This window comes from Haemaphysalis longicornis, unplaced genomic scaffold (genome assembly GCF_048455015.1).
Source record: "Haemaphysalis longicornis isolate Haplotype H1 unplaced genomic scaffold, Haemaphysalis longicornis Haplotype H1 scaffold_9, whole genome shotgun sequence".
Classification (NCBI taxonomy): Eukaryota; Metazoa; Arthropoda; class Arachnida; order Ixodida; family Ixodidae; genus Haemaphysalis; species Haemaphysalis longicornis.
In genome coordinates this window covers 125,527,049-125,554,910 of record NW_027526460.1, presented here as the reverse complement: position 1 = coordinate 125,554,910, position 27,862 = coordinate 125,527,049, and the positions used below count along the sequence as shown (strand labels likewise).

General features: G+C 50.0%; 1 protein-coding gene across 1 annotated transcript in view; it reads left to right on the top strand.

The window, feature by feature from the left end:
- Window positions 1–14,848, top strand: part of LOC144152674 (uncharacterized) — an 89,679-nt gene extending 74,831 nt beyond the window's left edge. Inside the window, exons 6-8 of the mRNA XM_077684057.1 lie at window positions 5,240–5,413; window positions 6,413–6,519; window positions 7,717–14,848. Of these exons, the coding sequence (XP_077540183.1) occupies window positions 5,240–5,413; window positions 6,413–6,519; window positions 7,717–8,175 (740 nt within the window). The 3' untranslated portion in view covers window positions 8,176–14,848. The remainder of the gene's footprint in view (window positions 1–5,239; window positions 5,414–6,412; window positions 6,520–7,716) is intronic.
- The last annotated feature ends 13,014 nt before the right edge of the window (window positions 14,849–27,862 follow it).

Sequence of the window (27,862 nt, the reverse complement as noted above, 5' to 3'; positions counted from 1 at the left end):
TTGCTCTGCCAATTCTCTTGACGCTAATTAAATACTCAGAGGGGTTCAGCACCACGTTCTGAAAACAGCTGCAGTTTAGAACCGTGCACCTCTTTGGTTATAATCACGATTATTCTACAGGGCCCCATCGTTTCAGCTGCAATGCACTTTGATTGATTTTGGGGTTTTACGCGCTATAGTGGATGGCTCTGGATCAATTTTGACCGCCAGGGGATCTTTAATCTTTAACGTGCGGCAAAATTTCGAACACTGGGCACATTTGCTTTTCGTCTTCAACGAAAAAGCGGCCGCCACGGCCGGGAATGGAACCCGCGTCTTCGTGCTCAGCAGCGCAACACTATAGCCACTGTGCCACCGCGACGGGTTGGCATGCACTTCAATCCAGAGCATTTGACAGTGGCCAACCGGGCTTTGCATATGGCATTCCTCGTCTACTCAGTTGTCTGGGAAATTGTTTCATTACTCAATGCAACACATTCTGTCGAGTTGTGCTCACGTGATTTGGGGGTTGGTAGTCCAAGTGTCTTCATAGTTTGCCGCTTGTATTGCACGAACATGGCCAAGCTCTTGCATAAAGTCCACCAATTTTTGTTGGCCAATTGCCTCGACGTGTTTTTGTTATCCCCCGATGTGTGAAGCAGGGTACTTAGCGCAGTAGGTTTTGTAAAGGTCTCCCTGCACCCGGGATTTGGTGGAGCAGTACAACATTACTAGGTCTATTTCAGTTGCAAAATTTCACCTGAAAGCTTCGCGTGAACTGTGGGTTTCCCACCACACAGCCAGCCCAATCAGCGGGCTTGGCAGAGGCTTCATTGTGCAGCTCTCTGGAGTAAACAGGCAGCAAAGGGTTTGCTTTTGAGTTGGTTGTGCCAGAATTTCAGGCTTGTGGGAAGCGCCTTGGCACGATACCTTCTGGACTAGAGGGTGTTGCTCAGAGCCCCTCGACGCGAGCTCCCTTTCCTCGCCCTCCTCACCAGCTGTGTGGCCACCGGGCCGCAAGACTTGGAGACGTCAGCGCCCGAGGGGTGGCGCTGGTGGACACGGAGAGCGGTGTGGGGGGTGATACCGTGCGGAGGGACGCGCGCGGGGACTGGACTACAGGGAGTTTTGGTGTGTGTGTGCGTGTGTATGCCCAGACGGGCAACAGCAAGGTGGAGGATGTAAGTAAAGAGTTTGCTTGTACACAACCGCAGTGCGCCTCGTTTCTTGGCATGCCGTAGAGAGCAGGCCCACAGGCTTTAATCTCACGGGGCAGGTATTCGGAGCGTAAATATTAACGTGCTTGACGCTGTGGACTGGGTACGTAACGCAGTGCCAGCGAGTTGTTGCACGCACCGAGAATTGCTAGAAAACAGAGCCCCTCTGACCGGTGAATGGCTGAGCATGTTTGCCCTGCATGCTTTATATATACAGTTAAACCTCGATGTAACGAACTTCAATGTAACGAAACCCTCGATGTAACGAACCACGGAATTTTTTGTAACTTCAAGTGTATGCACACCATGTATTTTCACCCTCTGTGTAACGAAGTCCCGTTTGCCGAAATTTCAATGTAACGAAGTTTCATGGAGAACGAGGCACGATATTTAAGTTGTAGAAGTAGATTTTGGGAGACGCAAGCGCCGAAATGGGGTCCCAATAAAACGCTAACGGCGACACGGGTCGCCCAATGTCGCGGATGCAGCCAGCCACGGAGTCTTTGATTAAGTCCCTTGCCTAGAAACTGCGTGGCGTGCATACACGGCTGGCGCACTGTTTCTGTCGGAGCTTAATCGTCTACGGCTTAATCGGCATCAGCGTGAACCGCACGCAGCGTTTTCTCCCTGCAAAAACGCAAAACGCGCCCCGCAAGCCACAGGCGCGCTGACGCAGCCGCGGAGACCACCCGCGCGATGCGGGTAGCTCCAGCGACCGCTTCTAACCTCTCGCTGAAACGCAACTCGAGGGGCATATGAGAGGGGCCTGCGAGAAAAAAAGCGGATAACGTGGGCGAAATTTTCATTGTAAAACGTGACACGCGCCGCTTACGAAAGCGCCCATCAAATATCCTTCGCGGTGGTAAGCCTAATCGCCACTGGCGTTGCCGCCGCCGCCGCAAGCCGCCGCTTTGCACTTCGTTCGAGTTCGCTCATGCTTGTTGGGTTTCGTCGTCCCAGCAAGCATTTGTGAATCTTTATGAGCCTTGCACGCGCGTTTTTTTTTTTCACACCGGCGTCCGCGATTGCGTGCCGGCGGCGGGAAGTGACTCGCGCTGCGCGCAGCAGTGGGAGGAGCCTGACCAGTTTCGCCAATGGGGAGGCGCTCACCCTATGGCGGGAGCTTCGAAGCGCTCGGGGATGCCGGCTGGCTAGACGACAAGGCCGCCGCGAAGGATATTTGATGGGCGCTCTCGTAAGCGGCGCGTATGACGTTTTACAGTGAAAATTTCGCCCAAGTTATTCGCTTTTTTTCTCGCATACCCCTCTCGTTTGCCCCTCGAGTTGCGTTTCAGCGAGCGGTTAGAATCGGTCGCTGGAGCTACCCGCATCGCGCGGGTGGTCTCCGCGGCTGCGTCAGCGCGCCTGTGGCTTGCGGTGCGCGTTTTTTCGGGAAGAAAACGCTCCATGCGGATCACGCTGATGCCCGCGTAGACGATTAAGCACCGATAGAAACAGAAACAGTGCGCCGGCCGTGTATGCGCGCCACTTTTCTTTTTCAGGAAACGCTTCACGGGATGAACACTTCATTATAACCGCGAATTTCAATGTAGCGAAATTTCAATGTAACGAAGTAAATTACGAATTTTACCGACTTCGTTACATCGAGGTTTAACTGTATATATATTTGATGGTCGTACCATCCATACAATGCTTGGGAGGGGCGAAAAAGGCCACAGGTATGATACGTAAACTTGCGAAAATATCAACGATGCTCGAAGCTAAGATGAACAAAGCACGCATAACTGAAGTTATTAGATGCCGCGAAAACTTTCTGAAATTTTGAAATGTCAACTTGGGCTGCAATTTAGTATACCTTACATTTTTGAGACTGTGCACTTCATCGGGCGGTGGTGGATTCATTTGTCTGCAGGGTACTGGTTCGCAATGTGGTATTTCGCCGTTCACAGAATGCAAACAGATTGTTTTTGCGCGCGTTGAGCAGAAATTTTGTAATCTAAGCTGATGTGGCAGGCTTGAACATTGATATTTACGCGCTTTATGTGCGAAAACTTCTGTACTGAAGCTGATGCTGTGGGCTGGGCCAGCGAAGCCAAGCGAGGTGGTGTATGACAAAAACGCCTGCTTGATCATTCACTTGCGGTCTCTGTTCACACGTGCTGGGATTTTATTTTTATAATAGTAAGAGAAAATTACTTTAGAAGCTGTGCAGTGATGACTTCCTTGCCAGGTAACTTACCTGCCTATGTGCAAAATAAATAGTGAAATAAAGAAAAAGCGTATGGAAGAAACGTGGGTAGTCACGTCTGCGCTGCTTGAATTTTGTTGTTTAACCAAATGCTTCCCGATTAGGCCAGGAAAAATCCTTTTTGAATTGTACTCCCAGCAGCCTCTGATGGCTGCTTGCAAGATAGCAAAACCTCCAAACTAGAGCAGGAGTTCTCCCATGGGAAAGATAAACTCAAAAGCCAGCCGATGCACTTCTTTTAACGCAAATAGAATAGTAGGGTACAAGCAACAATCGTCGACAGTTTTGTGTGAAAAAGTGGGGCGCGGGTGCTTGTTTCATCCGCAGGGTTAAAGCAGGCGACAGCTGTCATCTCCAGTAGGAGTGCATCCCTGTAACAGTGAGGGGCACACGCGAATTAGTTGTTGTTGCCACGGTCAAGTTAAAAAATCTTCTATTGCCCAATATAACCCATCTCCACAAAGAGGGCGGCCGCCTTTCTTGAAGGTTTGATGGGTTCCTGGGGAGACTGAACAAATGCCTCTTTTCGTTCGAAGATCACTCCAAACTGTGGTTGCAGCCAGTATAGCAAAGCAGCACTGCGTGTTAGCCCAGAAACATGTACGTTTTGGGATCGCAATGTGAATGCGAACAAAAAATTTCACCCAAGCAGAAACACACTCAAACATGCTGTTTGACGCGACAGGCTACGTTCCATAGCGTGGGAACTGGGCTGACCGTGTCACGTGCTGACCTGTCACGTGTCACATGGTAGCAACCGGAAGGGGTTACGCACCACGGCGGAGTTTTACAACGGAAAGTTTTAGAATTGCGCACACGGACAGGACACTTCATTTTCAAATTTTTTCTTTTTTCCGGTCTGTGTGCGCATGTTGACGTTTCTACGTGGAAAACCAGCTAGTAGCTGTTCTGCACTGTATTCACATCTTTGCGTCTCCTCCGCCAGCATTCCAATCTTGATTTAATTACCTCTACGGCCTTGTAGTTTACTCGTCTAGAAAGGCAGACATTTCCAGCATATAGATCTGTACGGGTACATTAACGGAGCCATGAAGACAAAATAAAAGTTGGGTTTATTAGAAAGAATGCTTATTCTCGATAACAATGATACCAATATCATCGCAATCTTCGAACAAATAACGGAGATACTGAAGAAAACGTGTGAAGCAGTCGCGAACGCCTAGCCAATTTCCCGCAACTTTTCTATGACATCATGGAACCTTGTTTGTGCGATTGGCGGCCGCCTAACTGACCTGTCGCGACGACACATGACTGGACGTCTGTAATGGGGCCTCTAGTTCCATTTGACCGCGTCCCTTGAATGGTAACGTGCAGTTAACGCACTGAAAATTATGTTTTATTGTTGGCCCGTATGACGTCATTCTTGCTCATAACACGTAACTGTGGCGCAAAATTTGAAAGTTTTTAAATACTTCTTGCTTTTTTTTTTTTCTTTAAAAAAACATCTTTTGTGGCCGTAATGGAGCTGAGTGAGATACGGAATGGTATCCTAGTTCTTTCAAATTAAACGAAGTTGTAATTTCTCTTCATGGCTCCTTTAACCTTCCAATGCAATGTGCCAAAGTGTCGCTTCTGTTTTCTTTTCACAGACCAACATGTGCCCCATCATTTTGAATGTCTTTCCCCACAAAGCTCCTGCTTGTAATTGACACTCTCCTGCGCTGCTTACCCTTGCAGGCAATGATTCCTAGTGCAGCAAAAATGCTTTCCAAAAAAGGGGGGAAAAAAAGGTTCCGTACTTGTGAGCACTCAATTTTGTCCGGCCGTCATGGAATGTGCAGTTGATTGAAACGCCTGTGTGTGCGCCTTGCAGGCGAGCACGCGCGCCAGGACTCAATGGAGCCGGACAAGAACTGGTCGGAGGACTGCTCCTGTACCAAGAGCAAGCCGCTGGAGCGGCGCCGCAAGCAAGAGCAGCAGCGCTTCCTCGCGCAGTCACTCGTGGGCACGCCCAACTACATCGCACCCGAGGTGCTGGCCAGGCATGGTGAGTGGCCCCTGGTTTTAATGGCTGACATGAGTGCAGGGCCAGAGGTTCAGTCCTTCTTCTGTTTGCTTGCCACTTGCAAGTTGCAAAATACAGGACTAGGTAGAGAATGAAAGAAAATGGCGGCATCAGACGGGAAGAGTTGGCAAGCACTTGTGGACGTGTTTGCTTACTGCTCTTCCCGTTGAATCTAATGCACAGTCGTTTTTCTTGTTTTTTTTTCCCCCCCTCAAAGTTGGGTACTACCAACCATCCAAAGTTTCAACTATTTCGAGGTAAAAGGCGGCAGTAAGCTTCTTTTTTAAAATTTTTTTCTTTAATAATGTCCATTGCTACGTGATGGTCCATAGCCTGCGTGCCTGCCTGCAAAATGTCAGTCTGTGGCCGTGTCAATGTTACCGAAAGAACAAAGACTGTACCTTTAACTCCTGCCATAATTTGTTTTTGTTGTTAAAACTTATCTGTGCAGGAAATTTGCACTGACACTAACAAGTGTCAGTATCATTCAAAACTGAGACTGGCGACGGCACTGATTTGGTTGGTCCTCCGTCAAGTAAACACTAGCGTCCATTTTTGGAAGGAGCTTGGGGAGTTAGAGTAATAAACGCCATCACATTAAAAACGTGTAATCTAAAACGATAAGTTCTGGCTTCCTATATGTGTGTAAGGTGCACAGATGTGGTAGCGTGCAAAGCGTGCTCTATGCGACGAGCAAGCAAGCCGATAGGCCCGGAGGATCAGGTGAGCACCAGCACTTGCTAAAGGACTCGCCAATTACTGCGTTCAAAAAGTAGAATAATTGAGTGATGTGTTGGGGCTTCTGGAGGGACGCGTCCAGCCTGCCAGGTACCTCATCATAGTGTTCGTTACCAGTGCTTTAGGCAGAAGAAATGGTGCCTAGCTGCTTCTTTCAAAGTGCCCAAGTTTCGGGAATGGGAAGGGGCTTGATACAAGCGATGTACCTGCGTAACTTGATGTCCACTTTTTGTCACCTTGCAGGCTACGGCCAGTCGTGTGACTGGTGGAGCGTTGGCGTCATTCTGTACGAGATGCTGGTGGGCCAACCGCCGTTCCTGGCCAACACTCCGGGCGAAACTCAGTACAAGGTAAAGCGCGTGGTTGGGCGAGTTAGAGCACGATACTTGTTAGAGCGTGGCAAACAATGACGGGACAAGCACTTATTACATAGTTCGTCTTCCTGTCGCTGTGTTTGTCGCGCTTCAATTTGTGGAGCAGCGCATGGTGTGTGCGTGGCCATCCGTTGATGGGAACGAGTAACATGCCTACGGTAGTTTCTTTGAATGCTTAAGCATGCTTTACGTGTGTAAACGTAGACTCAGCGATGAAAACCATCTGTCAGCGTGTGACACTCGAAGTGTCCCACATTTGTTGCTTACGAAAAAGGCGCTAGGGCCTTAACGTGTCAATATATCGCCCCTGGAAAGGTGTCTTCCCAGAAATGCAGTCGGGTATGCTAGTAGTAAACCTGAAGTTGAAGAGGCTTGTTATGGGGTGGCATTTCATGGAGGTAAAATTCAGCATAAGACCTTCATATTTTCATGCAGGACCGCCTATATTGTCCCTGAAAAACGTCTTCCAAGCGAAGTATTTGTGTACAGTTGGGAAGCTGACTTTAATTAGCGCTTTATAGGGATGCATGGGGTTTTGGGGAGATATTTCATAGAAGGTGGTAAAGCCTTTCTACTTTGCGTGTGTGGCACCTGGTAAAATGGTCTCCCGGCAATGTATGGCTGTAGAGTAGTGAAGCCAACTTTAATGGGGCTTGGCGTATAGCGGAGCAGTTGCAATTTTTTTTTTTCCCTCAAGCGGCCGATGGATGGCACGCTAACACGAGATGGCTGACCAGCCGTGGAAAGCCTCAGATTGCCTGCTCACCACAGCGCACAGACGAGCACAGCAAGCAGTGACGTGCGAGCAGATGACGCTACTTTTTCAATTTTAAATTCCCAGGAAAAATTATTCCGGTGAGAAAAAATGCAATGAAACAAATAGCTTAGGAAAGATCAATCAAAATAATAGCAAAGTTCTTGGAAAAGTGCCCAAAAAGGGCCGGCACGAGCGGAATGAAAAGTTGGTTTGGTCATTGTTGCGATGACACACCGCTGTAATGAAATACTGGCCTGGACAACAGACTGGGTAAATTTGTAGGGACTGTGGCTTGCCTTAGTTAACGGCTGTATTGGCCAGTGTTGACTGGGCTTCTTTCGCACAGAAACTTCCCACAAACGGCAGCGAGTCCAGCAGAAGTAACGGCGGCACTTCGGTTCTCTCCCCCCCGGCAGGTGCTCAACTGGGAGACAACGCTGCAGATCCCCAAGATGGCGCAGCTGTCCCCCGAGAGCACCGACCTGATATTGCGGCTGTGCTGCGGCGCCGAGAAGCGGCTCGGCCGCAACGGCGCCGACGAGATCAAAGTGCACCCGTTCTTCGCCTCGGTGGACTTCGAGGCCGGCCTGCGCAACAAGCCGGCCCCCTACATTCCCAACATCCGCTACCCGTCCGACACGTCCAACTTCGACCCCGTCGACGACCTGGTGCTCGACAAGCCCGCGCCGGGCCCGCCCGAGCCCAACGGCCGGCACCCCGAGCACGCCTTCTTCGAGTTCACCTTCCGGCGCTTCTTCGACGACGGGGGGCAGGCGTACCCGGTGCGGGCGGGCACGGGCGCCGCCCTGGGCATCTCGGAGGCGCAGCAGGGCGGCGAGGACGGTGTCGACCGGCAGCACCCGGTCTACGTGTGAGCAGCCGAAGGGGCCGGTCACCGTCATACCCCGCGCTGTTTGTGTCACATTTGTTGGAAGGCACGCGACGTCGAAAGTTCAGCCGCACTAGTTGTCGTAAATGGCGGCAGCAGGCAGCATCCTGGCTGGATTTGTAATCCCAGCTGTAGGCGTCGGAAGTAACCTGTGAAGGTCAAGGAGTATCTTCTGAAGCCATCAAGGGTGCGTTGGGATGGTTGACATAAAGCCCTTGCCTTGACGACCCTGCATCTGACATGACCTTCGTGGCGAGTTGTCTTGATGGCCAAAGCTGCAAAAATTGGCTGTTGTATGGAGATTGAAGAAGTGCCACCCTAAACTGAAAGCAAGGCACCCCACTACATCCCAGTGGCTATGCCTCTCCCACTCTTTGCGGAGATGCTTGTTAACCAAGCCTGCAAATTCGCCGTAATCCTTAACTGCAAAAAAAGCCCAGTGCCTTATTCATTGGGATGATGACCAGCTTTTTTGGACCCGTCTGGCGGCTTGAACGCTGGCTTTGGCTAGCAACACGAATGAGCCGTGGAAAATCGCATAACTTCAAGAAAGACCGTCGCCAGGGGTCAACGCTTTGAGGCTGATACTTTCGACGTCTGCGATCAACCAACGGCCAAGCTGGAAGTTCCACCACCCGTGAGCCGGCAACGCAAGAACAAAGACGACGGCCGTCCGTGAGCCGCCGCCACAACGAGGAAGCTTTCTCACAAGTAGCGTGCAGCACTGGTGAAACTTTGTGCGCGTCAGGTGACGCTGATGAAGTGGGAAAAATGAGGGATCCTGCCGCGCTGTGTGTTGTTCGCCATAGCCCTGTTATCTTCAATTGTGTGTTAGTTATTTTTGCTTCGGCAGCAAAACCAAGCCAAGTCCCGGTTTTTTTCGCTAGGAAGCGAAGAAAAAAAAAAAAAGAAGAAAAGACTGTGTTTCAATTTCGCGATAAGGTGTACATGCTCCCTCACCCCCTCCCCCCTCTTTTTTTTTTTTTTTTTTTTCTGTGTCGAGTAGAGACGCTGTGGACTGTGATACGTACCGATGTGCTTCTTCTCGAAAAGAAGAAGAAGAAGAAGAAGCTGCCGTCTTCTGCGTGGGGTGCGTGCGTGGACACAACTCGTTTCCCGGCGCAAACTTGCGGCCGGGGGACCACACACAAAGGGAGCTGTGTTTTTCCGGCCGCGTTGGCGCCATTGTTGCTTGTTGTTCTATAATGCTATTATTATTATTATTATATTATTATTATTATTACCTCTTGTATTATAGCTTCCCACCAGCTACCTCTCCTTCTCAAGGAGTTTCCACCCCCCTCTGTGTTATTTATTTGATCTGCAAGGAGTTCCGGAGAAGTCTGCGAGTGCCTGTCCACCTCCCCCCCCCCCCTCTCCGTTTTTCTCTTCTGTCGGTTCTCTTTTTCCCGTCTCCTGTGCGTTTTCTTGTTTTGTTACAGCTGTTGTCGATTTGTGGCATACGATTTTCTTTTTTTCTTTTTTGTCTTTTGTTTTCTTTGACAGGGAGTTGGGCGCAAGGTTGGGTGTGTTCTTCTTAGTTGCTTGGCCAGCCTGTTTGAATGAGAATGCGTTGCAACAGATTTGGTTGGGACGAGGGCGAAAAGAAATGGCAGCAACAAAAGTTTGCAAATTTATGACAAGAACACTGTCTCGCGCAAATTTTAAACAAGGTTCCATGGTGTGAAGGTAACTTTAGGTGGGGGTGAAATAAACAGTTTATGGTTGGGGGAAAAAATAAAATAAAATAAATTTTACATTTTTTAATCGACATCAAATTGGCTTTTTTCTAGAACTGTTTTTGGCCTAGTGCCCATTTTATTTATTCCGAATTGGTTTAAACCTCCGATAGCTTTGTTGGTGTGGCTTTTGTCCTCGAATTTTTTTTTTTTTTTTTCATGTGTAGATTAAAGGACAGGAATCGCATGGGGGTGAAATAGAAAAAACGGTTAATGGTGTCGGGTTGCTCAAACGTGCATCTGTCAATTTCAAGCACATCCAGGTGACAAAAATTGACACGTTGAGTCATTTTCTACATGAAATTGTTATGAGTGCATTAGTTCTGTGAGTCATGAGCATAAGATGTTGGCACTGCAACAGAGTATTGTATAAATTTTGCCTGCTCTTAACACCATGAGGGGTGTAGCAGAGAGCAGATTGATAGCTTTTACGCAGTGCCCTAGTGAGAGGTTCAAATTTCAAGTTTCGCAGTTTTCTAGATCCATTTGAAAAATATTTATAGGACAAAGTGAAGACGGTGCCCTCGCCATTCGATAAATGTTTAAGTTGTTTATGAACTGAACTTATTTTACTGATTTCAGTCGGCTAAATAGCTGTAGCTACGTCAGCACGTCAGCACTTTGTTTCTGCGCTGCTGCATATTTTCTAGTGTGAAGGACTGTTTCTGTCAACATAAAGTTTCTCACAAAATTGGAATACTAATGTCTTGGGGCAAACTTTTGCACTGCAGTGTCCAACTCGTTCTGTAAAGCTGGTCCTGCTAGGAGAATCTTCAAACTGAGAACGACGACGTAATGAGTTACCTTGGTTTTTGTCGGTGTGCATTTGTTAGGAATTGAGGTTTTGGGAGGATGCGCAGTCAGCTTACACGGCCTAAAATCTGGGCCCCTAGATTGTGCTGTTGCTTCAGTAATGCGCCCTTTTTGAAGCACTGAAATTGGCGTCAACATGCAAAAGATTTTTTTTTTCCTTTTAATTTTTTAACGTTCCCTCGGTTTTGAAGACAAGCCAGAAGAGGGTGAAAAGGCATGGAGCTTTCTTGTCATGCAGTGCTAGGCGATTTCTCTTATTCATCATATTGATTCATAAGTTACACCTGAAATGGGCATCCCGTTTCTTGTATTTAAAAAAAGTATATGTACCGGTGGGAAAAGCTGCCGTTTCTGCTGCAAATACACCCAGCCTAGTTTTCTTGAGTGGGAAGGGGCCCACTGACTTTGCCTGTCGTGCCTTTGGAAGAACAGTACAAAGTTGCATACCATTGTGTCTTTAAATTTAAATAGGCTTCCATATACGCGTACATATGGAAGCCCGTATAAATCCATATGGGCTTCCATATGTATGCATATGGATTCCATATGGATGATATCGATTCCATATGGAATCCATATAAATGAGAAACTTCACAGAAAGAAGTTATAGGGAGAGGACACTCCCTGTGCTTTGAATGCGGCGGGAAATAGCGCAGTTGGTGGTCAGGACTTTTTCTCCGCAAATAGTTTTTTGTGGTTAACCTGGCTTACAATCAACATAGCATATTAGGTGTTCGGTTGGCTGTATTTAACCGCTTTACACTACAGCGAAAGCTGACTGTGTAACGATAAAGGTCGTTAGGCTCTGACCATTAAAAGTGATGCTGTCTCTTAATTACAGCACTCGCAAGTATCGAAACGCGCATGTTGTCACTCCTGATGTTACTGGGCTCGTTAGTTGTCGCCTACTTTCATACTTAACGAGCGAGCTTTAATAGCCATTGTTGCACCATGGCTGTGATGGTGTGGGGTATAAACAGTCAGCCGGCCTAGAAGTCCACGAGTGCCTTGAAATGGTCTGTGCAGGGTTATGCAAATGTGCCAAATGGAATGAGCCTTTAGAGAACCATGGGTAGCGTTTAGGGGCATGAAAGAGTGACAGGGGGGCCCTTTGTTGGCCGAGATATTTTTCTACTGGACGTTTCGAGGAAGGTTCTTTATTTTAAGAGCTCTTTTTCTCGTTCTCATGAAGCGCAGTCTCTACCACGGAGTTCGGAGGCTTGTGTCAAAGCTTGTCAAACTCTATCAAAGTTTGAGTACCGAATGGGCATACAGTGTAGAATATCGTAGACCTGATATCACGAGGCCTTGATGCAGCATTTTGGGTCGTGCCTTCTCTTAGCGTTTTGCAAGAGCGTTTCACCTTATTCGTAGCGAGTTTGTACTTGGATTTAAATTCATCGAATAGCAACGCTGTGTGCATTGTAAGCACACCAAAGCGTCAAGATCTACGCTACTTGTAATTGTGACCTGCATTGGGCAGAATGGAAGCGTACTATTCGCGTCAAATGAAACGCAAACATGAAAATATGAACCGGAACGTTCAAAATTGAAAAGCACTGTTCGTAGAGTTCATATAAGGGCACGCTATTGGTATGTTTGGAAATCCACATTTCCCGACTTTGTTTTTTTTTACCAAGCCACGCGTCATTTTGGCTCGCATGGAAAGAAATCGCGCTATTTGTGTGTTCAGGTTCATATTTTCGTGTTCGTGTTTCATTTGACGCCGATAGTACACCCACTGTCAGCGCAATCGGGTTTCATGCAGGGGTTTGCAGATTTAGTTTCAGGGTTTGCAGATTTAGTTTCACTTGACTTAAAAGAAAATAATTTAAAACCTCACAACTCCATCAAGTTGGCAATCTGAGGCATAAATGCTTAGATAAAGTATTGGTACTGGTAAAGTACTGGTAAAGTACTGATAAAACGAAGTACTGGTAAAGTGAAGTACTGGTAAAGTACTGATAAAGTGAAGTACTGGTAAAGTACTGATAAAAGTACTAGCAAAGTACTTCACACATAGTAAGTTTAAACTGCAGATCTTAATGTCAAACAGGGCCTAGAACAGGCAGCATGCAGTGGGGGTGATCATTGTCATTATGGCAAAAATTGCCGTAGTTGTGAAACCTTTTCTTGCTAGTACTGCAAAATGGGGCGAATTTTCACTGAATAGGCACAAACAAGTCTGGACATGCGTTGACTGAAAATTATCCGCAGTGCCTGCCTGAACATGTACATTTTTTTTATCACACATCTCTCAAAACATGGAGAATCCGAGTCTGAATGTTTATGTGTATCGTCTGCATTAGTGAAGTTTAGTGAAACTATTTCGAGTGCCGCTGACGAGTGCCTTTTTTTTCAATTTCGAAATTGTTCACCCCTTTTAAAACACGCGAGCTGCACTTTTCAATTTTTATGGCCATCCTGCAGTGTTTATATTTCTGGTCTTTTTCTGTTTGTCTCAATTTCTTAATGAAGCAGTCTTTTTTTAGTGTAGCGCAAAGAATAGAAGCTTGGCGTAGCAATGAAAAAGACATTAGCTTGGTGATTGCTATCCAGTCAGGCCGTTTTTCGCACATTTTGTGCACACATTGTCGGGTCCCTTGATGCCACGTGCTTCTTCTGAAGGAATGGTAACTTGTTGAAATTCTTCTTTTGCTGTTACACATTTGTCTGTGCCCCTCGCTGCCGTGGCAAAATTTTTGCTTGTGCATCGTTATTAAGGGGTCTGCAAAGAGCTACCTACCACTTGTGCAACACCCAAAAGCAAGAGCTTCTTTTCATTTTAGAAGCATTTTGTCACTTTCTGAGCATGCCTCTGATCATGCTTGCTGATGGGTCGTACCGTATTTTTCTCATTATAAGCAGCGCTTTTTTTTTTTTCCACGCCTGTAGTGTCTAAAACAGTACGGAGAGGTGCTTAGATTCTACTCGCATACCTGTTCAAACTTCATCCTTGCTGACGTGAGGAAGGGGGATGCTTAGAATTGGGGAAATACGGTATTTTTTTATTGTTGTGAAAGGCACCAGCAGATGACTTTCTGCAGTTGGGTGGAATGTTGATTTTATATGCTGTGGTGTGTCTGACACTGATTCTGTGTTTACGGTGCAAAGGGTTATTGCTAGAAGGAAATGTTACGGCGGTGTTTTCACAAATAGGCTCTCTGCAACTTTTGTAAAACTGGCAGTAAGATGTTCAAGCGTAGTCATGTTGTCGCCACCCCCTCTTGAAAAGAGTGAAAAAATGTCATCTCGTGCGAAACGGGCGATGTGTTATGTACAGTCATAGGCGAATGAAACGAGAACACGAAAATATGTGGTGTATTTGGAAAGACACATTCTTAATCTTTGTTATTGTAATGAAGCCAGGCGACAATTTCACTCGCGCGGAAGGAGATCATGCTATTTTCGTGTTCTCGTTTCATTTTTCCACGAGGTGTGCAAAATTTCCATTGCCATTGCCTGATGTCACGACAGGATGGATTGAACGACGTTGCAGCATTGTTTGAACGCGGCCCTTTCGACCTGTGTTGTTGTCTCCCTGCAAAGAAAACGGGCACGAAAGAAAACTACTCCTTCCCCCCGTCTTCCCCTCCCTGTAGCTCTCAACATTTTACTTTTTTTCCCCCCTTTTCGTTCGGTGCCGTGTGTACATATTGTATATTTTTTGGTTGGACGTGCGACTTGTATTGTTTCCTCTTCTCTCCTCGTGGCTTCCCTTTGTTTTATACATACACATATACATAGGCGTCTCTTTTTTGTTCTTTTTGGCGAGTTTTTTTTTCTTTGTTGTTTTTCTCCTTTTCATAGGACGACGTGTACATAGGAAGGTGGGCTTTTAGTCAAAACAAAGAAGCCTTGTACAGTTTTTTCAGCCTCACGGTATTTCGAGAGGGTGTTTAGAAAAAAAAGGGCTTTTTTTCCCGTTCTCTTTCTCTCTCTCTCTTTCTTCTCCACGCTAGCTGTTTGTTTCCGTCTGGTTATCCCTCAACCTTCCTCTCCCCTTTTGGCCCCAGCACTTCTTCCCTTTGCTCCAGTTTTTTTTTTTTCCTCCTGTTCCTGTGTTGTCGTGGCACAGAAGTAACAATAAAACAAACCTTTCAACGAAAGCTGTGGCTGCCCTGTGTGTCTCTGCTTTTTTACACTGCTGAGTGTGTGACCTTCATGAGTAGCATGACTAGAAGTTTTGTTCGCGCCATGAAAGCCCTGTTACAGGCGTTTACTCGGGCCCTTTTGGCCCCGGTTAACCCTTTCAGGGTCAAGGGTGTACATGTATGTCCCCTGCTAACACCTTCAAAAGGGTCAGTTACGTACATGGACGTCATCACTTCTATGTTTACAGGGTCCCTGCAACACTAGTGCAAGTGAACGCTATCCACCGTTTTCCTACGTTGCACGGGTCCCCGGACATTCCGGTACTGGCGGGAAAGAGTTTTAGCCCACCAACTCGCTCGTGGCACTCTTTACCGGGCACCGTTGATCCCCTGGCCCGGGCACTCGGAGGGAGGTGGGAGGCTCCTGCTGCGCCACACCATAAATGAGGTCTACTTCAAGCTCCGTCTGGAGAAGCGCCTCTACCTACCGCCTCATCCGTCACTCCCCGTGCCGGAGGCTGAATTTCTACGGTACATTCAAATGAACGCCCTTCTTCCCATTTCTCTATCGCTATGGATCCGCCACCCGTTCTTACGGCCACGCGGCATATGCTAATTTACCTCATTGCCTCTTCTACAGCCCGGCGGCTGAGCTATCCGGCTCGTATCCCTATCCATGTCCATCACCACCTGGCGCGACTGGCTTGGCCCTGAAAGGGAAAAAGAACACGGCAGACTGGTCGCCCAAGCAGTCAACAGGCTGGGCTTGTAGTTTTGGCCGAATAAAAAAAGTCTTTTCTGTCTTTACTACTGCTACGGTTGAAGGGGGGACAACCTTCGGAATTTCAGAGCGAACTTTCGAGGTGTCGAGATTCTTCCGAACTTTTAATATGAACTTTTGAGAAGTGGAAATTTCAGTATTGCGAAGCAGACTTAGATTGTTTAGTGTCTGCCTTTTTCTCCATAAAAGCAGAAATGGCATTTTTTCCATGTGATACAGAAAAACAAACAAACTTTGTATCTTTGAGTTACAGTCAGTGCTTCCTATATTGGACACGTCCTGAGTTCAAACCCCCTAAATCCTATACGTATTCATGCTGAAATGTTCGGAATCAAAACTTGTACCATTTTTTTCGTAAATAACAGCGGTTCGGTGTGCTTCAGATTGCTTCGGCGCTGTGTGCATGCATATCAACGTGTTAAACTGGGGCTTCGCGCTGTGCAGGAAGGCCCGGTTCTGTACCGTTGACGAAGTGGAATGTCGCGGCCAGGCTGGAGCGTCATGCGAGCCTGCTCTGAGTAGCGCAGCACCGGCGGGTCTGAAACAGGCTGACCCAATGACTGCGCTTGACTGGTATCCTGAGAAGACTGCCGTAATAGATTTTCACAGCACGACTTGGAAGTGATGCGCATGGCGAACGTCACCATACCGCCCTAAACAGGGCGGTATGGTGACGCTTGCCATGCGCATGTTTCGCCATGTTTTTTTTTCTTTTGGCGTCCGGAGGGCGAAAAAAATTACACCATTTCCCACGTGGGAACCCTGAGGGGATGCAAAGCCGTGGAGTAGTATCGTGTTAATTGGTTGTTAGAGTAAAGACACGTGTAGTAGCGTATTAAATGTCTTCTTTATTGATCGAGTAGTGGGGAACGATTTGCGGCCTCTCGTTCTCGAAGCGAGGAATCCGTTGTTCAACGCTGGCGTTTCGAAGCGTTGTCACGTTGCCGAACGCCATCTGGATCAGCTACTCGCAGCTGGCGTTTCAAAGCGGCTTCTCGTTCTCGAAGTGAAGAATCTGCTGCTCGACGCTGCCGTTTACGTTCGGCGTCGCGAGCTCTCCTCTGTGCAGCCTTGTATTCGGAGGCACGAACGAGCCGAGCGGCGTTATCACAGCTGGTTAGGGTTAGAGCTCCTGGAGCGACAGTGTTGCCGGTGTCTTCCTGAGCCGGCACGAGACGAACCGAGCGGCGAGGAGGAGAGCGGCGTTATCACAGCTGGCGTGGAGAGGGGTACGAGGAGGAGGGGTGCGGACGCCGGATGACGGAGGGTCGACTAAGAGATGCTTTGCATCTAAAAATCTGCTCCCACGTCGGTGCTCACTGGACGTGCCGTGGCTAAATGCAGATATATGTTCTACTGTCGCGCTGTATGCTCATATCCTCTCTCTTTGGACACCTCTCTCTTCGGGCGCTTCATACTTTATAGAAAGAGGCGTTTATTGCCCCTGGAGAAATGTCTTAGCAGCAATGCATTTATGTCAACAAGGGAAGCCGAAGTTAAAGACATCCTTGTAAGCTTGGTCTTTGTAAGCGGGCTTTCCCACATTGTCTGTTGCACAGTGAAGCCTACTCCTAAAGTAAAAATTCACTGAATATTCCATTCTGTGGAAGGTAATCCCTGCAACTGAGCTGTTTGCGAGTTATTGGTTGGCCACAAACCTCCGCTCAAGCCTCTCCCTCGCGACGAGGAAACTTTCAGCGGTATTGCAGTCCACGGCCGGACTGGAGCAGCGGCGAACGCGCAAGTGCTCGCCCGCCGCTCCTCCAGCCCGGCCGTGTGCAGTCACACTGACGTCTAGCCCTACAGGCAAACCGAATCGGTAAGACCCGATCGGTCGTCATTGCTTTCGAAGGGCACAAAGTACCCAATTACGTTAGATACGGCAACCTGCTCACGGAGTGCACGTTGCACAAAAAACAAATTGACGTATGCTATGCGTGCGGAAGAGTAGGCCACAGAATGGACGTGTGCCCGGATCCCTCGAACAAGATCTGCCGAGGGTGTGGAATCTCCCAACGTTTATAGAACCAAGGTCAGTTTTAAAACTCTCCGCCTCCGCCATACCAGCAATACGGCGCCCGAGCGACCCACAGCGCCAGGTGGCGTCGCCGTCGCAACCGGCTCCCTTCAGCCGCTGGGGAAGCACGAGCGAAAGCAGCGCGGGCCGCATCTGTGCTGCCGCTGTGAGCTTAATCGCGAAATATTTCGATCACCGTATTTATAACCTTTTATTTACGCTTGTAAGTGGTAAGTCTAGCCACATGTCACCGGAGCTACGGCGCTCAATCGGCGACAACCATTGCGCAGTAGCCGCTTGCATTTCAAAGGCCACGCGGCTTTGTGGCTGCACTTCCGCGTTCGTTTAAGAGCATCGTCTGCCATTTCACATTACATAATTTACGTTTCTTGTTGAGGCGGCTGCATATTCTAACCCTCTAGGCAGGAAATGTGGCTGGTGCGTCATGCAGAGACATTAGTGAAGGCTGGCAAACATATTGTCATCATTTCGTTAAAAAGCTTTATCGGTTGAATAAAAGAACCAAAAAGTGGATATTTTTTTAGTTTCAAGGTAAGGAGATATTTTCACGGGATATCGCTCTTGGCGAAAAGAATAGGCTGTCAAGTATCAGTTTCGCGTGGTGATGGGGCCGAGAAGGGAATCAAGACGAAGACGACGATCGCAGTGCGCCCGGCACAAACCGTATCTCTGTGTCTCCGCTGCAGTGCCTAGTAGCTCTGTAAATAGTGCAAATACCGCTGTTATAATTTCGTCTACTTCGTGCCGGTAAAAAAGATTATAGTAACTGTATTTACGCTATTGACAGAGCTTCTAGGCACTGCTGCGGAGACAGCAGCTGACCGAAATAGTTACTTCTTCCCCGATTGAAACACTTTTAAACGAAAAGGAGCCTTCCCTCTATTTTCTGAACAACAACAACAACAAAAAACCAACATAACTTCTATTGTAATCTCTTCCAACATTCTTTCGCCAGCTCGCCAATGGAAAACGAACTCCTTCCATGTCTCTCAACGAAGGTTTACTGCTCGCTGCCAGCACGTCTAAATTTGTAACACTTTCTTCGGCTGCACCGTTAGCGCTTGTTTTGGTTTCTGTGCAGGCGAGGTCTGTGCAACAATCTGCATGTTTCGGCGTGGAAATTTCTTTCTATTGGCCGGCGGCTTGGATAGGTAAGGAAGAAGGTTTGGAAATATTTTCGGGACGGCTCCTTCGACGAGGCTCCACTTTCCTCACTTTTTCACAGTTTCTACTTTTTCACTGTTAATTAAGCGGGAGTAGCTCTTTGCTATGTCCTCAGGGCAAAAATTCACGCCACACGCGCGATTTGGCTGAGATGTTTCGGTCAAGACACGCATTGGCACGGTACCATATATCTACACGAAGGCCGAAGTAACTTGAATTGCGAGAAAAGCGCCTTTGGGTTTGGTTTCCCCTGTAACCACCCGTGCAACCGGGGACACAACACGCCGGCATGGTGCTCACCTAACCATCTACAACTAGAGTGCGCACGCACGCACGCACGCGCACGCAAGCACGCACGCGCGGAGACGCTAGCCGCACAACGGCAGGTGTATCCCTCAGAACGTGCTGACCTCAGCTGCCTCCTCAGCCACCCGGTGCTCCGCGCGGGAGCCGGGTGCGACTGCAGCGCCATCAATGCGGCTTGGTGCGGCGGCGCCGGGAAACACTTCGAAGTTTTACAACTGACCTTGGTTCTATAAACGTTGGAATCTCCAACCCCGCCGAAGACCACGAATGTGTCCCGAAGTGTGGCCTGTGCGGAGGCAAACACCTGACCGCGGACAAGGCCTGCAAAGCCCGCTTCAAGACGCCCTATGTCGTCCGCCGGCGGCGCTGGGAACGGCGCCGAGCGGAGGAAGAAGAAGACGCTGGGAGAAGGAACCGAGAGAAAAGAGGTCCTGCAGGCGGACCCCACCGTAGCGCCTCCACAGAACAGGGAGGATTTTAGAGAAGCAAAGGTCTAGCTTTGCCTGTAGTGCCAGAAAAAGCGTAGTGGCGGCGTCGTGAACTACCCAGTACGCCCGCTTGATGGCGCTGTAAACACGGCTTTGTAAACATGGCGGATGCTTTTTGCACAGGCCGCTTGAGCTCCTTAATAACATGGCTGCCCTCGCACGGCGGCCGCCGGCTCGCTGCTCCACGGCCGGACTCGACTCTCCTCCTCCCGCGCGCGAAAGGGGCGTCGAGTCCGGCCGTGGCTGCTCCTGCTGGCTCCTGGCTGGCACGCTGGTCGCGTGTTTACTTGCGCCGCGCTAGTGAAGTGATGTTACGCCAGGTGACCAGATGGCCTCGACTGGCACAGACCACAGTGAGCAGCAAGTGAGAACAAATCGTTTATTGACATCCGCAAGTTTACAGAGGCCAGGACATCATTTCATTTCGATCGCTGCAATTGTACGTCGCTTTCGTGACATTTTTTTTTTTTTTGCCATAACAACTCGTTCACTTGCGCTAAGATTTGGAACGAAGGGCACAAATGAAGTATTGACGGCGACAACGGTTTCCTTTGCACCGTCTTTCTAGCGGAGTGCATAACACTCACCTTCTGTTGGAAGAATCGAATATTCTGGCCTCGACAGCTGCCTTCCGATGCGGAATTTCCCACATTTGTCATTCCACAAGCACTCAATTCCCGTGTTTTGCCAGTCCTCTCAACAACTGATGGACGCAAAAGCACATAACAGCAATAACAGTCACGAAACCGGTGCCCCGCGCACATTGAAACGGTCGGCCGTTGCAGCGGTTTCAATTTGAATTGGCGGCTTTGTGGTTGCGAATTCAGAAACGAGGTGGTGCACCAGTCGGCTGTTCGTAAAAAGTTGCGTACATTTTTGCTCAACGGATGTATGATGCGGAACTTGTTAATAGTATTTTTAAATAACACATTGTAAGCGAACTGTGTGGGCTCTTTGAGTCACGGAATGAATGTTTTGTATTCTATACCAAAAGTAACATTTTGCCTGCGCCGTCTGGTGGGCTTGATGGTCGAAAACAGCGCTTTAGGTTGGTCACGTGGGGCGTCGATTTTTACGCCGCCTATAGGGAAGACAGGGAACGTCCAAGCTTGAGAGGCCCCTCCAAACAACGGGGCCGGTCGCAAACGCCGGTCCGCAGCAGCAACAACAGTAGCGGCGAAAACGACCGCCAGAGTCGCTCCCGATCGAAGTCACGATCCAGGGGTGGCAACGGCGGCGGCAACCGCCGCTGGGAGACGGTGAACCCCTGCTCGAGCGGGAGATCCGGATCCCCGACCACGTCCCGTTCGAAATCCAGGGCCGCCTCGGGGTCCCGGGCCAGTTCGAGACAACGGAACAGTTCGAGCTACCGGGATAGTTCGAAGTCCCGGAACGAGTCAACCGGACGTCGAGGGATCGCCGAGAAAAAGGTGGGCTGGACCAACAGGTCTCTCGTCGCTCGAACCAGCGACACCGCATTCCCACCCCTCCCCGCCTCCCAACACCTTAACTCACAATCGAGTCTGCAAAAGGACAGTAGCGAAGTGGCAGAGCTTAAGAGGATCATAGAGCGCCAAAACGCTCAGATCCAGGAGCAGAATGCCCAAATACGGGCGCTTATGAGCAAGATTGAAACGCTGGCGAGTAACGGCAGCTCGGTAAATGCAAGACCCCAAAACAACACCACGGCGACAAACAACGCCGGAGGCTTGCGCAAGGTGGCGCGGAGGGATCCCCCCTCGCCCCCCCTAGGGCGGACGGCGGGAGCGGCTGGGTCCACGCAACGTGCATCCAGCAATCAAGAGGCGATGGACGCCGAAGAGGGTCCCGCGAGCGCAGAGGAAGCGGCGGCCGCAGAGACCGCGACCACGGCAACGACACAGATCCCACGAGGAGGAGAGCTTACGGCCATTTTGTCCGCAATAACCCAAATTAACGAAAGGCTAGGCAAAATGGACGCCCGACTCGGAGCTGTCGAGAGTCAGCTTCACACGCTCTCGGTAAAGCACCAGCGCCTAGCGCTAAAAGTAGCCACAAAGTCGGTGAGGAACCGTTTCGCGTCCCTGAAAAAGGAGCGGGCCGAAGGAATAAAAGTAGCCACAAACCGTTTTGCGTCCCTGAAAAAGGAACGGGCCGAGAAAATCAAAGATGCGATCGCGAAAAGGCGCGGTCGACTCGAGACATCCGAGGAGGATGACGCAGAGGCCAAGTAAGAAGCACAGGAAGAAGACTGGGGAAGACACCACCGTAATTTACCAATGGAACTGCCGCGGAATTCGCAACAAAGAAGCGGAACTACTTTTACACATTGACGGGCAAGAAAACAAGCCAGATGTAATAGCTCTACAGGAAACAAACGGGAAACCACGACTCCCGGGGTACGTCACTTACACAGACCCCACGGAGAACGGAACGGCGGTGCTCGTCCGCAGCAACGTGGCGGCAACACAACACGTCACGGCGCAGGGCGGGTGCGAGCACACGCTGGTCGAAATTCATGCAAGAGAAATTGGCAACTCGGGCAATCTATTCGTCATGAGCGCGTACTGCCGTCCGTCACAACGGCAGTACGAGTTTGACCGCATCGTGAGCCAGGCGAAAGGGTTGGCGGGGACGAGGCCACTCCTGATCCTCGGCGACTTTAACGCCCCTCACACAACGTGGGGCTATAAGTTCCAGTCCAAGAGAGGAAAATCGTTGGCCAAGGCAATGGAGGATCACGAGATGGCCCTCCTGAACGAGCCGGACGTACCCACCAGAAGAGGCAACAGTGCCGCGAGGGACACTACGCCAGACCTGTCGTGGTTATCGGGCACGCTAGACGTCACCTGGAGGAGCGAAGAAGCGGACCTGGGGTCTGACCACAGTGTGATCCGCATCACGATCCGAGGCTCCCGATATCGGGCTGTGCTGGGGACGGCGCGGATCACGGATTGGGACAAGATGAGGAAGTATACCCAAGAACAAGACGTGGCGGCCGAGGAAGAGCCGGCACAAGCCGAAAGAAAACAAACCTACACCGAATGGGCGAGGGACCAGAAGCAGGTCCTCCAGCAATTCACCCAGGAAATCGCAACGACGGCGCAGGTACCGTACGTGGACGCCAGACTTACCCACATGTGGGCGGCTCGGCACTCGTTAACGCGGCGGTGGAAGCGTCAGAGACATAACAGAAAGCTGGCCAAACGCATTGCGATCTTGAACAAACAGATCGCCGAGCACGCGGCCAAGCTATGCAGGGAAAATTGGCTGAAGACTTGCGACGGCCTGCAGGGCAAGCTCTCGGCGCGGAAGACGTGGTGTCTCTTGAGGCATTTAATCGACCCGCTGAGTACCAAAACTGCGACCAATCGCAACCTTACCAAAGTATTGAACACGTACAAGGGAGACGGCTGCAGGCTCCTGGAAGACCTGAAGGCGAGGTACCTAAACGAAGAGAAGGGCCAGTACCCGGTGCCCGAGACGTACGAAGGAACCGACAACGACGAGCTGGACAGGCCGTTTACCATGACGGAATTTTGGACAGCGATAGACGAAAGCAATAAGAGAAGTGCCCCCGGCAGGGACGCCATAACTTACAAACTGCTCGGTAACATGAGCGGTGCAGCGGCCCGCGGCCTCCTAGAGCACATCAACGAAACCTGGGACAGCTCGCGGTTGCCGGAGGAATGGAAGGAAGCCGAGGTCCACTTCATTCCAAAGCCCGGCAAAGCCCTCACGATAGACAACATGCGGCCCATCTCCCTTACGTCCTGCGCGGGGAAAGTTATGGAGCGCATGGTTCTTCGCCGGCTGCAGAAGCACCTCGAAGAAACAGATCAGATGCCGGAGACGATGTACGGCTTCAGACATCATCTCAGCACCCAGGACGTGATGGTCCAACTCCACGAGCTGGTCGTCAAGCAGGCAACGAGGCACGCGCCGCGCGGGATACTCGCCCTCGACCTGAAAGGAGCGTTTGACAACGTATCCCACGCAAGCGTGTTGCAGAATCTGAACAAGACCAGGTGCGGCCGCAAGACATTCGGCTACATAAAAGATTTTCTGTCAAACCGAACGGCGACCATCAGTATAGGGGACGAGAAGTCGGACCCTGTCGAGCTCGGCGATAGGGGCACCCCTCAGGGGTCGGTCTTGTCGCCCCTGCTCTTCAATCTGGCCCTCCTGCCCCTGCCCGATCTACTCAAGCAAATCGAAGGCGTGGACCACGCGTTCTACGCCGACGACATTACGGTGTGGACGGCCCGAGCCGGGTCCGATGCCTGGGTGGAGGAAGCCTTGCAGCGGGCGGCAACGACCGTGCACGAGTACGCCAAGTCGTGCGGACTGAGCTGCGCTCCCCAGAAATCTGAGCTGCTCATGATCCAACCGGGGAAACCTCAGAAGGAGCCGCTGCCGAACGTGACCATCACCATCGACGGAACGGCCATCAAGCCAACTCAGCAGATTCGGATTCTCGGCCTACTACTTCAGAGCGACGGGAAGGCACACGCCGCCGTCAAAAAGATCAGGACTACATCCGAATAGATACTCAGTATGATTCGGAGGGTATCTAACCGAAACCGAGGCCTGAAAGAGGACGATGCCATGCGCCTGGTACGCGCTTTCGTCGTGTCGCGGGTTACCTACTCCGCCCCGTATCTCCAGCTGACGAAGGCGAATAGGGACACCCTAAACACGATGCTTCGCAAGGCAACGAAGCAAGCACTCGGCATTCCCATATACTCGTCCACGCAAAGACTGCTAGACATGGGCGTCCACAACACGGTGGAGGAGCTCATCGAAGCCCACCTTTCGAATCAGAGAATCCGGCTCAGTCACACGGAGCACGGACGAGCCGTCCTACGCAAGATAGGTTGGCAGATCGAGCCAGTACCCATCAAGGCAGCCCTTCCGGAAGACTGGAAGATGAGCATTCTGACCAAACCCCTTCCCCGGAACATGACGCCAGGCAAGGACGACGAGAGGCGAACCGCGCGGGCAAAAGCAATGGCCCGGAAGCTGGAAGAGAACCCCAAGGTCCTCTACGCGGACGCCTCGCTCCGAAAACACAGCGACCGTGCAGCGGCGGTAGTTACGTCCAGAGACCGGCTGATCGTCAGCGCGTCCCTGAAGACAACAGACCCCGCAGTTGCCGAGGAAGTGGCCGTGGCCCTGGCACTCGCACAGCCATGCGTGCACACCGTGGTCACCGACTCGATGACAGCGTACGGAAGCTTCCGCAGGGGGGTAATCTCTTCCGCGGCCCGAGCCATTCTGTCCAAGTGCAAGCCACCGGGAAGAGCCATAGAGCTCGTGTGGGTCCCGGCTCACTCGCGGGTAGCAGGCAACACCATCGCCGACTACCATGCCCGAGAAATGTCAATCCGGGCCGAGAACGAGCCGGAAGAGCTACCGCACCCGGTTACCAGCTTTCGGGACATTACCCGGATGTACCGAGAGGAGAGGCGCAGACTGCCGGAACCGCACCCCAAACTGACTAGGCAGCAACAGACGATCCTGCGTCGAGCGCAGGCGGGATCGCTTGCGCATCCCGTACTGATGAACCTCATGTACCCTGCGGAACACGATACGCTCTGTCCGTTTTGCAAAAGAGAGAGGGGCACCCTGCCACACATCTTGACAGAGTGTACAAAACTCAAGACCCCCCCTCCTTCCCTTCCCCACAACACCCCCAATCCCCAACCCCTTGAGCGATGGGAGACCTTGTTGACCAGCCCCGCCCTGCCGACTCAGCTCGCACTGACAGACAGGGGCCAGGAGCTGCTGGGAACATATGGGTCCCGTAACTAGGGAACCACCCCGTCTGGTGCCAGCGCGCACCACCGATTTCTTGGGCTCAGTAAAAGTTGATTCCTCCTCCTTGCGTTTTCCGCCTCGCGGCATTAGGGGTGCCGACGGGCATCGCGCTTATACTTGGCGTCCACGGCCCGATCGTCATCGAAGATTGCCTTCCGGGACCTTCGCGGGAAGTTATCCCGTTTTTTTATTTACGAGTAGACTTCACTGTGCAACACAAAATGGTGGAAAGTCAGCTTACAATAACCAGGCTAACATGATGATGATGATGATTGCTATTGGTTTCCCCTTTGAAGCGGGGTGATGACATGTCATCTTACCAAAAAGGACTAATATAACCATGTTTTACACTCTTGGTTTAATACTAGCGCTGCTTAGGGCAGGCACTAAAGTTTATTAGGCCCGAAATACTTTCTTTTCCCTGTTACAGGTGGTAACTGTCCTAGGCAATATTCCCCTCTCTGCTTTTCGTCCACCAGCATTCTAATCTTCTTTTCGTACCCTCGACAGCCTCGAAGTTAACTTCCTCTGTGATACCCTTAAATCCTAGGGCTTCTGGAAGCCCAATATTTCCTTCATGTAGATTTGGATGGATACCCTCACATTCTAACACTATGTGCCGCATAGTTTCTGTTTCTCTTCCGCAGACCACACATACCCCATCATTTTGTGAATACTTCCTCACAAAACTCTTAGTTCGCAGGCAACCTGCTGTAGCCTCAAAAAGCAAAGCACTGCCCTGGGAATTATCGTAGAAATTTTCCTTTCTGATGTTCATCTTCTCAGCCCTGTACATCTCTAACGACGTTTTAGCTTCCATTTTTTCCCTTTTATTCGTTTCAATCTGCCTTGCCTCTTTTTTGGTTACCTTGGCTGTTTTGGATTCCCACTGTTCTTTCCGTATTTCATCGTTAGCCTTCTAGTCTTTCTTAACCACTGCGTGTCCACGCTTTTCAAGTATAGGTACCTAAAAACCTTAGCTGCCCACCTTCGATGATGATGATGATGATTTATATTGGTTTCCCCTTTGTATCGGGGTGATGACATGTCATCTTACCAAAAAAGACTAATATACCTATGTTTTACACTTTTGGTTCAATACTAGCGCTGCTTAGGGCAGGCACAAAAAGCTTATTAGGCACAAAATACTTTTTTTTTTTTCTGTTACAAGTGGTAACTGTCCTAGGCAATATTCCCCTCTCTGCTTTTCGTCCACCAGCATTCTAATCTTCTTTTCGTCCCCTCGACAGCCTTGAAGTTAACTTCCTCTGTGATACCTTTAAATCCTAGGGCTTCTGGAAGCCCAATATTTCCTTCATGTAGATTTGGATGGATACCCTCACATTCTAACACTATGTGCCGCATAGTTTCTGTTTCTCTTCCGCAGACCACACATACCCCATCATTTTGTGAATACTTCCTCACAAAACTCTTAGTTCGCAGGCAACCTGCTGTAGCCTCAAAAAGCAAAGCACTGCCCTGGGAATTATCGTAGAAATTTTCCTTTCTGATGTTCATCTTCTCAGCCCTGTACATCTCTAACGACGTTTTGGCTTCCATTTTTTCCCTCCATTTATTCGTTTCAATCTGCCTTGCCTCTTTTTTGGTTACCTTGGCTGTTTTGGATTCCCCACTGTTCTTTCCGTATTTCATCGTTAGCCTTCTAGTCTTTCTTAACCACTGCGTGTCCACGCTTTTCAAGTATAGGTACCTAAAAACCTTAGCTGCCCACCTTCGTTGACCCATTGCCCTCAACCTCATCTCAAAGCATATTTTACTCTGAGCTTCTCTAACTTCAAACGACGCCCAGCCCATATCTCCCTGAACTGCTTCGTTGGTTGTTTTTCCATGCGCGCCTAAGGCCAGACGTCCTACCGTTCTCTGGTTTACTTCAAGGCGTGATAGAACGTCTGATTTTAAGCAGAGTACAGCATTCGCAAACGTGAGACCCGGAACCATTACTCCTTCGTTGATCCATTGCCCTCAACCTCATCTCAAAGCATATTTTACTCTGAGCTTCTCTAACTTCAAACGACGCCCAGCCCATATCTCCCTGAACTGCTTCGTTAGTTGTTTTTCCATGCGAGCCTAAGGCCAAACGTCCTACAGTTCTCTCAGCCCAATCCCCGTAAAGCCGGCTTCACTTCTAAACACAAGTGCAATGCTGGGAAGACATTCTTCTGGAAGTGGGGCACCACCTTTAGGACAATCGCAACACCTCTTTATATTTTCAATAAGCGTTTTCTCTCCATGGACAGTATCCGCCATTTTGGATCAGGATATGAAGGGCCGCAGGCGAATAGGTGTCCGAAGGGAGAGGATGGGCAAAGAGCGCGAGAGGTGAGCCCGCGCAGAGCCACACCGACCCGGGTGCCGACAGGGAGGCTACCGACGACGAACATCCGCAAACAGCGAACGTATGCACGATGCCCGTCGGGACCCGATGCGAAA